Raw genomic sequence first — 12,214 nt, forward strand, 5'->3', positions numbered from 1 at the left:
CTGCCTTGGATTGGGAAAAGTCATGCTATTTCACATTCAAATCAAGCCTTTCAAATCATGTCCAGAATAGGGAACTATTAAAATTTTATTCAGGTGGTATAGGTGTCTTACTAGATTGCACAAAATGCTGCCAACATAACCTGACCATTGCTAGTTATGAGGAGGCGATACAGGTACCATGTTCCACATTTGACAGACCTGCCCTCTGATTTATGTCCTCATATGTGGCCTATGTGTTTTTATTAATGCTCACATTTGACCTGTGTATGTGCCCTCAGTGTATCCTGTGAAAAAAATGTTCAATAAAGTCTTATTCTTCAAAAAAATTACTATGTAGCCCTATTAACATTAGGAACATTTTACTGTGGTGCAATGCTACTCCCTGGGTACATTTCTACAAGACCCAACTAAGATGCCAATAGGAACTTGAGCACACATTGCCTGTCAAACACTATGACAAAGGAGGGGACAATACAATATCAACAAGCAACACATGCATACGTAAATAATAAACTGACCATTTACTTCTTGTGCTACTGTCTTGTCTGATGTAGTTAAGGCTGTAAAGGAAAAAAAATGGTATTTGAGATTCTAACAAAGAAAACAATGCCCTTCTCAAAACATAGCAATGATATAGAGACAGTTGTGAAACTTCTGATTAAAGTGTATTATACTGTACATGACCAAAGTGGAGTGCCAGTCAAAACATTGTTTTAGTTTCAGGCAGGGTATAGAAGGGTTAGAACCACTGTTATATTTCCCTCTATTTGCTGTACCAGTGATAACATTACTGACAGAAAATGAGCACAAAGTTTACCATGCCTGTTGCAACCTGTTTGTACAATGTCCTTCAGATCAAACAACAATTATGTAGTGCACGGGCTTACCAAATTGGAAAGCTTAGGTAGGTCTTCATGTTACATAGTTTTGATAGATCTAAAGTTGATTGTACAGAAATTGTGCAGTCAAATAGCAATATGTACAGTGAATCTGACAGTTACACAACATCAACAAAAACAGCTGTATTAGTAAAATAAAAAAGGAAGAGAAGGGAAATCACCACAATGGGACCATAAATAACAATAAACCACAGACAACAGTATGCAGTGTCAAAAATATGTAAGCTGAAGAAAGCTTGTGGAAATACAAAAAGGCATCAACATCACTGAAGCAAAACTCCAGCAGAAACATTTTCTAGTTTTGGACAGAAGAGAGAAAAATCTCTGTCAGGCTCATACTGCGGTCAGTGTGCAGACTGGGGAGGTCTTCCCATTACTTTCTGTCCCAGAGACATAGCAGGAAGTCATTGGAAAATCTCCCCACCCAAAGTGAGAGGAAATCCCCTTAGTGGTCACTGGAACATGTATGCCCACTGGAAGCTATCCCCTACAATGCCAGTAACAACTGTAAACATTGAGATTTTCCTTCTATCAGTTTAGTGTGAGCTAATCACCCACAAAAAGGGAAGTACAGAGGGTACCAGGAGGGGTGAGGAGTAGAGGTCGACCGATATGGGTTTTTTCTCTGGCCGATGCAGATGCCGATAGCCGATATATCGGTCGACCTCTAGTGGGGAGGCTGTAGGGTGTTAGTTCACCTTTTCCTTTTTTCTTAAAAGGTGAACTAATCCTTTAAAGACCTGACAGAGTCATACTAAAAGTAGAGGAAAAAAAAAAAAGTTTGACTGGCTCTCTTCAAACTAAAAAACAGTTTGTTCTTTCCCCACCTGCAGTGGAAAAAATGGAAAGTAATATAGAATTAGTTGGTACCGACAGATGTCATCTGTGATACAATGTAGTAAACAGGAAGTTATTTGTATTAGGAGAACATGGTCACCATTTTTCAGCTGTGACTGGTAAGATAATGCATTGACTCCCAAGAAATTACATTGCACTGCAGTAAGCTTTGGTCACAATCTGTGCTGCATCCATCCAACTAACTACAATGTATTGTGAATAGACTAATCCTCTGATTTCTGTGAGGCAGAGATCATGCCTTAGGTTTTTAGATGTACAAAATACAGAACTTGTCAATTTTTTGCCTGACTTCACAACCCACCATGAGAACTACTGGTCACTGAGGCTCTGTTATTGGGCAGCTGAATGGCAGAATACAGCTTGTGCAGAAATCAATTACTTCTGTATAGCATGCCCACAGATCCTGGAGGGCATGCAAAAATCAGATCATCAGATGTCCTTGAAATTACCATTAGATGCCTGCAAGTTTTAAGGATTGCTTTATTTAAACAGACTAATCTACAAAACAGGTTTAGTTTTAAAAAACATTGCTACTGCCATTTACAGCATCTTACATAATCTGATATTTGCAGCATAGATATGAGTAGGGAAGAAGTATAGGCAAGCAACACCACCTCTAAGCAGTTTTCTAATTCTATACATTAAAAGTGGTTGAAGGGTGTGGCAGCAGCCCCCCCCCCCCCACCCCCTAATACTTACCTGAGCCCCATCTCAATCCAGCGATGTGCACGAGAACTTCGGCTGTCTCAGGACTGCCTTCCTTCTCATTTGCTGGGAAAGCAGTGGGATCAATCACTGCCAGTGAGCCAATGAGGAAACAATTGGAGGGGCGGGGCCGATCCATGGCTATATGTGTCCTATGGATGCATAGAGTAGGGCTTGGGAGAGAGCACACACCAGTGTCTCCATAGCAAACGCCTTACTACTGGGGGCACTGGTCAAGAGGGAGAAGGCGGGAGCGCCATCTTGGTACCCCGAGAAGAAGAGAATTGGTGTTGCTCTGTACAAAACCACTGCACAGAGCAAGTATGACATGTTTGTTATTTTTTCAAAAACAAAAAGCTGAACCTTTAATACCACTTTAACAAAAAAGTCACACATTCTTGAGGCTAAATACTGTTAATGATGAGAAACACTGACTTTGGAAACTAAACCAAAAAATTTAAATTTTACAAGTATACAATGGTCACTATAACCGCTTAAAATTGAATAATGCATATGCTATGAACATTCACTCTTTGGTACAGATCTGTAACCCATGTAAAACATTGTTTATTTGAAAATAACAGAAAATTAGCCTAATTTTATATTTCCTTCCACAACCATGCATTTATCCGCATGTCATTATCATAAATTGTGCACCCACTTAGATTCTTTAAAAAGCCTCTTGAAAACGTCAAACTTTATTAATAATGAAAGAACTACTTGTTTGGTTATTATTCTACGTTGCTTTCAAGCTACAACTGCTAAATATTCCCTATTATGATGAATACAAAGCAGGCACAATCAAAATATTACGCGAACTGGCTCTTAAAATGTTGCTGCGCAGCAAAAGTCTCCCAAGCTTGCATGGATGTTTAGTTCAAAAGTTATATTAATTCAGACCAAGATTTTTTTGAATTAAGAACTAGGATATTTTTATTGCCTACGATCATAACTATAGATGGAATACTACTTTTTACTTTTTATTCAATCCGGAGTGCGGCTGTCCAGAATATCTCCATTCCTTATTTATATAGATGGAATACTGTATATTATCATATTAAAGACAAGAAGACACAAGAAAAACTCCAGATTTCCTGTCACCTGAAATACCTCATTAGGGCCAGCTTTGTTAAAACAAACCATCATCATCATGCAGTCTGGTGACTGGGACTACAACACACTGTTAGCAGCATTTGCTGCATACATTAGGAGCTGCTGTCTTCCTACAAGCACCTTCTCCTCTGCTACTGGAAACAGAGGGCGGATTACAATCCACTGGGCTGACCACCAGCCTCTCCACCTCCCACCACTCCCTTTTATTTAAGCACCCCCCCACTCTCCTTCCTATCCCCTCCATCTCCCCCCCCCCCCCCCCCCAGCACCGATTTCCTTCCCCCAAGCAAACCTGAAGCTGCTCTCAGAAGCTGGATTCCCTGCTCTGCCACTCCCGCCAGCTTCAGGTTCTGCAGGTGCTTAGAGGGGATCTCACTTTGCCCCCCGGCCACTCCAGTTGCCCCCCCCACAACGGCCCCCGCATTACCAAACCATCCCTGCTCTGAGCGGCATCCCTCCTTACCCTACCGCCGCCTGCAGCTGCTGCCCGACACTCAGCTAACAGGCTGGAGAGCAGGGAGGGGGTGGGGTGCAGCGGTGCGGGTGAGGTTAGAGCTGGGGGCTTGGCAAACGTTTTTACCAGTTCCCTCCCTGTACTACAGTGGACACAGGCAGTGATCACTACTGATAGCTCCTGTGACTACTGATAACTGAGCATAGTAAACCAATTGTTCAGTTCAGTTTATGAATGATTGAGGAGTGACTTCTTTTTTAGTTATGTAATGTGGAGCATAGGCTGCAGACAAAAAGGTACTACTACTTTCCCAAGTCCCTTTCTCAGTCTCAAAAGATAAATCAGTCCGCCTGTCCCTTGATGTAAAAGGGACCTAAGGCCATTTTCACACAGGGCATACACAGCGTACACCCCTGGAAGGCTGTGCTTACCTGTATAGGGATGCACAAGTGTTCCGTGCATCCCTGTGCAGGCAGTCCCATAGATGTCATTTGCGATGTAGCAACTGCGCAAACAGAGCCGATGCTCCCAATTTTACATGTTGGGCTGGGTGCATGTCCCTGAGCTCACACTGTCTGCGTTCGGGGGGTCGTGCAATCACACGGATGTCAGATTGGGAGCAGTGGCTATGCCTGTGCAGCCATTGCATCCCAATTGACATAAATGGAATTGCCTGCATGGGGATGCACATGTTCTGTGCATCGCTATGCAAGTAAATATGGCCCTCCAAGGGCATACACTTAAAGCGGTTCTGCACACATTTTTGTATCCTAGTGCTATTGTTTTTCCTAACCTCCACATATTGCACAATGCCCCTTCATTTTTATTTTTATTTCTCCTACCTTTCGTTCTATGCACTTGTTTTCTTCTTCCCCTGCGGCTATGGGCGGGGTTTATGCGGGGATCAGCATCACTTCCGCTGATCCCCGCACTGTCTCCTGGGATCTCGTCCGAGTAATCCCAGGAGTCATTGCGGCTAACACTTGCGAAATCTCGCGAGATTTGGCCGACGTGATGTCATCACGCCGGCCACGTTTGGCTTCACATGAGAACGGGGGCGGTAATTTGCTATGTTGGAACGCATGGCGCGAGTGTTTGGAACGCATCGCGCATGCGCAGTACGCAATTTCTGGCGGCAACGTCACTTCCGCAGCATCCTGTGATAGGCAGCAAAATGTGACACTACACCGCCCGTTGTCCTAACATTCTTGAATTACACCGCTCGTAGCTGTAGCTACTGAGCATGCATGGGAACCGGCAAAGCATGCTGGTTCCTAACAAAGGAAGAAAGGCGGAAGTTATTGCTTGTGGGCTTCAAATGCCCACAAGAAAAATGACATCTGCCGAACAATAAGAATAAAAAGCAAACTTTGGACTAAAAACGGACATGCTTCACTGACAAATGCAGGAAAAGTAAGCGGTTTTATTTAAAGAGATACATTTTAAAGCTTAAACATAAAAAATATTTTTTTTTCCTCAGTGCAGAACCACTTTAAGTATGCCACATGTGAATGATGCTTTAGTAGAAATTTAGCAGGCATTTTGTAAGTTATGTTGTGCTTATGTGCACCAATAATGATTTTAGTGTATTTTTAGTGAAAATAGCGATTTGACATTTGTGCAATTATTGCAGGGCCCAAAAAAAAAAACCAATAGCATTTTTTTCTACAGGTCATGTGCTTTCAGAAAAATGTATGGGGGGGGGGGGGGGGGGGTCTTTTCAAATTCTGAAAGCTGAAACATGGTAACCTCCAGATTTTTTAGAGTAAAGTGTATTTACAGTTTTCCGTACCTTCAGTTTTCACCATTTCACAAAAAAAAAGCACAAATTAATATTTACAAATATTTGTTAACTCAATACAGTTTTACCTTTTTTATTTAGTAGGAATTTTGCATGAATTTGGTAAACATTGCCATGTATGTAGCCACCACTATATAGTGGATTTTTAATAAAATTGCACTTTGATGAACATTTGCGCAACTATTGCGAGGCCTAAAAAAAAAAAAAAAAAAAAGGTAGAATTTTTTTTTTATTCTATAGGTCATGTACTTTCAGAAAATCTATAGTTTGAGGGGTCTTTTACAAATTCTGAAAGCTGTAAGGACAAAATGGTGACATCCAGCTTTTTGGAGCAAATTGTTTTTTTTTCACTGTTTTGCGCACCTTCAGTTTTCACAATAAGGCGCAAATTTAAATTGCACAAATATTTGTTATTAACTCAAAACAGTTTTATCTTTTATATTTAGTAGGGATTTTGTACATTTTGCCATGTATGAATCTACTAAATAATGATTTTAGTGTATTTTTAATCGAAAATATTAAATTTGATAAACATTTGTGCAAATATTGTGGTACCTTAAAAATTAGTAGCACCTTCTTTTTATTCTAATGGCCATGCCCATTCAAAAGATATATATGGTTTGAGGGGTCTTTTACAAACTCTAAAAGCTGTAAGTGAACAGCAAAACCTCCAGATTTTTAGAGAAATTTTAGCTTATGTCCGATCTTCACCATTTCTCAAAAAGGCGCAATTTAAAATTTACAAATATTTGTTATTTATTAACCCAGTACAGGTTAAGCTTTTATATTTATTAGGAATTTTGCAGAATTTGCTGTGTTTATATCTGTTAATGATTTTAGACTATTTTTTGTGAATACCGTATTTATCGGCGTATAACATGCACATTCATTTTAAGAGGGAATTTTCTGTAAAAAAATGTACAGGAACTTTGAAGCAAAATAAGGGTCAATGTCCATTCGCAGCCTCACCATTGGCATCAATGCAGAGCAGCCTCACCTTTGACATCAATGCAGAGCAGCCTCACCTTTGACATCAATGCAGCAGCCTCACCATTGCCTTCAATGCAGCAGCCTCAATACAGTATAGCGTTTTGATAAAAATTTGCACATATCACAGGGTCTTAAAATCAGTAGCACCTTCATTTTATTCTACAGCTCATATATTTTCAGAAAATATATTTTTAGAGAAATTTGGATATTTAAATTTTTGTGTATGTTCGATCTTCACCATTTTGCAAAAAGGCAAAATTTATATTTTACAAATATGTGTTATTTATTAACTCATTACAGGTTAGCCTTTATATTTCATAGGAATTTTGTAAAAGGTGCTGTTTTTAACAACCAATAATTTATTTTGATAAACATTTGCCCAAATATCATTGTATCCTAAAAATCAGCAGTACATTATTTTTATTCTAATGGTCATATGCTTTCAGAAAAAAATAAGGGTTGGAAGGTCTTTTACATACTTTTACAAGCTGTTATGGGAAAAATAAAAAAAGCAATGTCAAAATTGCAAAAATGGTCCGACCAGCTACGTTTAAAAGTGGAACGCAGGCCCTGGCAGCGAAAAGGTTAAAAAGGGTATTTCCTCTTCGGCATAAGGCAACATGACCTCTTCAAGGTATCTGGTGTATTGAAACTGATCCATGATCCCTGGTATGTGATAAATAGGTCCAACACCATAGCATGAGAAATATCCCCTATCATGATGCTTGCACCACCATGCTTCACTGTCTTCACAGTATACCGTAGCCTGAATTCAGTGTTTGGGGGTCATCTGGCAAACTGTCTGCAGCCACTAGAGCCAAAAAGAACAATCTTGTTTTCATCAGACTATAAAATGTTGCGTCATTCTCTTTAGGGCAGTCAATGAGTTCTTTGGCAAATTGTAACCTCTTCAACACATGTTTTTTCAATAATGGGACTTTGCGGGGTGTCAGGGACTGGTTTCACCAGAAATGTGTGGACCGTTACAGAGAATACAAAGCACAGGTAAAGTGTAAAATAATATAATTTATTAAAAGATAAGTGAATAACACAAAGTAAAACACACCTCCAATATAGCAAACAGTGTAACACAAACCAAACAGAGAACACACAATAAATGACTGCCTAAATCAAATATATATACAGAAAATAGTATAAGCAGATCATAATCATAACAGAGCCAGGGTCATACAAGGGAGATCAAGCAGAGGAAGCTGGGAACAATACAGGGCAGGGCGAGGGTACCAGGAGACGGAGTAAGCAGGCAGGAATAGATCAGGCTGCAGGGTCGGGATCAGGAAACAAGATGCAGGATTCAGGAACACAGGTCAGGTGCACATGGAGACAATACCAAGGCAGTGAGAAATAGCATGCATAAGGTTTAAATATACTTCCTGCAATCAGCATCAAGTGATGACTGATTGCAGTAGATGTCAGCTTCTGACTGCTGAGAGACACCCGCTGGTGGACATTGGAATTGCAGCCTAAAAATCTGGGAGCCACACAGTGGCACCAGCAGGTGAATCCTTTCCTGACAGTACACCCCCTCTAAGGAGTGACCACCGGATGCTCCAACCAGCCACAGCTGAAAGATTCTATAACTGATACTTAGTTGCTGCATAATTCCGGAGAAAAAAAAAAAATGTTTCATAAGCCAAAAAAGGAGTGCCAGGTTCCAAATAAGATGCCCTGCTGCAGGGATCCAACAATAAGCTAGGTGTCCCACCACCTGGGAATGGTGACTGGCTAAGTACCCCACTGCTGGGGTTAGACAACTGGCTAGGTAGCTTTTTGGCCAGATTCTCAGAGACACAGGACATCTGATCCCTCAAGACAGTAGACATCCCAATGCTGGGGTACCATGGGTGATTCACAAACTTAGGGAGAACACCGGAACTCTGACACCGGAATGTCTGGTTACAATCGTGAAGCCTTCAAGGTGTCCAGGACTTGTTCCACACATCAACGGTCGTCTAGGTTTCCCCAAGGCACTGGTTACACGACACGGGTTCCCTAATGCACCTGGAGTTGTGGCAATCACATCCAGGTCGTGACAAGGCATAGATGGCACTCTGCACCTCCCCTGGGGCTCACCACTACAAGGTCGTGAAGGCAAATGTAGCTACCAATTGTGAAGGGTATGTCCGGACCACCAGGCTTTGACGCCATCGGAGCAACATACTGTAAAAGGGACCCAAATGAGGCAATTGAAAAAAAAGAATCTTAGGCAAAAAACAGGTAACCCATACCAGGTACACGAAGACTCAGAAGTGTCAGACCCAGTGGCAGATGGATTCCTACCCTCTGTAAGATAATCCAGCTGGGCAGTAGGTACAAAGTCAGTAGAACCCAGCTGGCTGGTAAGTAGAGGATTATTAAAATCAAGCTGGTCATTGGTCAAAAGATCACCAGAGGCGAGCTGGAAAGCAGGCTGGGCAGTGGGCAGAGGCACATCAGGCTGGGCAGGGGTACATCAGGCTGGGTAGTGGGCAGTGGCATATCAGCCTGGGCAGCGGGCAAAAGGACCATCAGGCTGGGCACCGGTACAGGTCAGCAGGCACTGGATCAGCAGGCTGGGCAGCATGTTCAGGGCTGTCAGAAGCAGGCCTAACCCCACTGGCTCACGTGGAGGCAGACTGGAGCAAACTTATGATTCTTTTTGGGTTTAACCACTGAAGTTCTGTATGTGAATGCAGGACTGCAAGTAGGGGGTGCAGCTGATGGAATAGAAGAGCTGAGGGATAGTGAAAGAGGGAGCGGTTGCCAAGGACGATTTTTGTGGGATTGTTGCAGGCAGAGGAGAAGAGGTAATCTTCAATCGGTTAAAGGCAGGGTGGTTGCAGCAAGTGGAAACAGGGTATTGACACAGTTGGTAGCAGGGTATACTGGGCTGTAATTGTGGTTGATGGGATGATGGAAAGGGACATACTGTCAGGGCTGGGCTCAGGCCTTCCTTCTCAGAGCTCTGTGCTCGGCTGTCGGTTAATTACCAACACTCTGCGTTCCACAGTGACACACCTAGTCTTCATTTCCTACTCATCAGCTAGCTCTGCAAACTATTTAAACTGCATGGATCAGATATTTTGTGCCTTCGCTTTGGTCAACAAATCCAGACACTCTGCTATTTTCCTGTGAAAAAATTTTGCTTGGCTGACTTCCCTTCTGGGTCCTGATCCTGTTTGCTGCACCCGACTTGGCTGATCTCTGGACTCGTTTCTCTAGCTTGTTCTGACTACCCGTCCTGGTTACCGAACTCTGGCTATGTTTTGACTACGTTTTCTCGGTTTATACCATTTTATTAAATAGTGTGATTTTTACTGCACTGTCTGAATCTGATTCATGGTTCCTGTCAGTAGGCGAAGGCCATGAATTCAGAAGATGCAGGCAATCCACTTGTTGATAATATTTTTTCTAGATTGGATGAGCAGGATCACTGTAGGGATTAGTTTGCCATTGCGTTATGGATGGTGTTGCAGGCCATCCCTGCTGACACGCCAGTCTGTGCAGGCACCCACCTCAAATATTACATCTAAAAAGGGGGGGGGTCCAGGTCAATGCAGAGGGTTTCTCAACCAGATTGGGATATACTTTGAGATGCTGTCCTAGGCGTTTCCCATGGATAGAAGAAAAGTGGGCTTTGTGATTTCTTTGCTTTCTGAGAGAACCCTGGCCTGGGTAAACCCTCTATGGGAGATGTAAAACCCTGTTGTCCCGAGTTACCCTGAGTTTGTGGCTTCCTTTAAAAGGGTATTTGACGCTTCCCGCACACTCCACTTCTGCTGCCAAGAGCCTCATGTCCATCAAGCAGTAGAAGAACTGTTGCCGATTACGCCATTGAATTCCTTATTCTGGTAGCAGAGGTTGGTTGAAACAATGAGGCATTTGTGGCTGCTTTTTCTCATGGTCTTTCGGATACCAAAGATGAGATAGCAGCCCGAGACAAACCCACTGAGCTGGAGAGGTTGATCATGTTTGCTGTTCTCATTGACTCCAGACTCTGAGAAAGACCTTCCTTTAAGGAGCGCTTGCGGAAGCCTCCTGTACATTTTTATCAAAGATTTGAAAGTCCCACTCATGCCTTCCTCACCTTCTATACCTCCTGGTACTGAATCTGCCAGTGAAGTAGAACCCATGCAGAGAGATTGTGCCTTGTCCTACCCATCCAGGAGAATGCTTGCACCTAAGGTCCTGTAGGTGACAGACCTTAGGTGGCATTGTTTCATCCCCAGTTACCCAGAAGGATAAGCCCCTGGTTCCAGTGACCCTTTCTTGGTCTGAGTCGTCCATCAAGATACAGTCTCTAATCTGGGGCTGTAGGCCTGTTCATTGATGGTGCCTTTGTGTCTAAGGACTCGATTTCGCTGCAGCTTCGTGCCACGCCACTTGCCACTGAGGCCATTGATGGAAGACTGCTACAGCCTGCCCATGTGACTCATGAGACTGCTCCATTGACCATGGTTGTAGGGGCTTTTCACCATGAAATAGTCCAATTCCAAGTAATATGCTCACCTCATTTTCCAGTGATTATTGGTTATCCTTGGTTACAGAGTCACAACCCCTCTTGATTGGCTTCGTGCAGAAAGACATGTTTTAAGAAAGTGGCTAAGGTTTCGTGCATCTCTTAACTCTCTTCCCTGCCAAAGGAGTACCGCGAATTTAGCAAAATCTTTAACAAAAGATCAAGCCGGTAGTTTGCCTTCACACTGGTCAAATAATTGCTCAATTGAGCTTCAACCTGGTGCCAAACCCCCTCGTAGCCAGGTTTATCCTTTGTCTGTCAGAGGACAAAGCCATGAATGAGTATGTTTCTGACACACTGTCTCAAGGATTCATCCGTAAATGCCCATCTCCTGCTGGTGCTGGTTTCTTCTTTGTGAAAAAGAAGATTGGTGAACTGAGACCTTGTATTGATTATAGGGGTCTCAATCACTTCACGATTGAGACCCAATTTCATTGATCAGAGAGTTATTTGACCACCTCAAGTGAGCAACGGTTTTCACAAAGCTTGATTTGCGAGGAGCATACAATCTCACGATCAAGGAGGGCAATGAATGTAAAAGTGGGTTTAATACCAGAACTGGCCAATATGAATACCTTGTACTGTCATTTGGTCTTTACCAAACTGCTCTGGCAGTTTTCCAGGAATTTATCTACAATGTCCTCCGAGATTGGTTGCATCTATTTATGGTGGTTGTTCTCAACGATATCCTAATTTTTCAATTCCCTAGAGAGCCACCACACAGATGTCTGCTGTGTGCTTCAGAGGCTGAGAGATAATAACCTGTATTGTAAATGGGAGAAGTGCGAATTTCATCGTAAACAGGTTAAATTCCTGGGTTATGTCATTTCGATGAACCCATAGAAACTGTCGGCAATTCTACAGTGGCCCCAACC

The 12,214-nt window shown here is 42.5% G+C and overlaps 1 protein-coding gene across 1 annotated transcript in view; it reads right to left on the minus strand.

The window, feature by feature from the left end:
- Window positions 1-12,214, minus strand: part of CYB5R4 (cytochrome b5 reductase 4) — a 190,635-nt gene that overhangs the window by 145,243 nt on the left and 33,178 nt on the right. Inside the window, exon 5 of the mRNA XM_077487313.1 lies at window positions 519-560. Within this exon, the coding sequence (XP_077343439.1) occupies window positions 519-560 (42 nt within the window). The remainder of the gene's footprint in view (window positions 1-518; window positions 561-12,214) is intronic.

The sequence above is a fragment of the Lithobates pipiens genome, unplaced genomic scaffold, assembly GCF_037356315.1.
Source record: "Lithobates pipiens isolate NorthernLeopardFrog02 unplaced genomic scaffold, aLitPip1_a1.2 Scaffold_18, whole genome shotgun sequence".
NCBI classification, from domain to species: domain Eukaryota; kingdom Metazoa; phylum Chordata; class Amphibia; order Anura; family Ranidae; genus Lithobates; species Lithobates pipiens.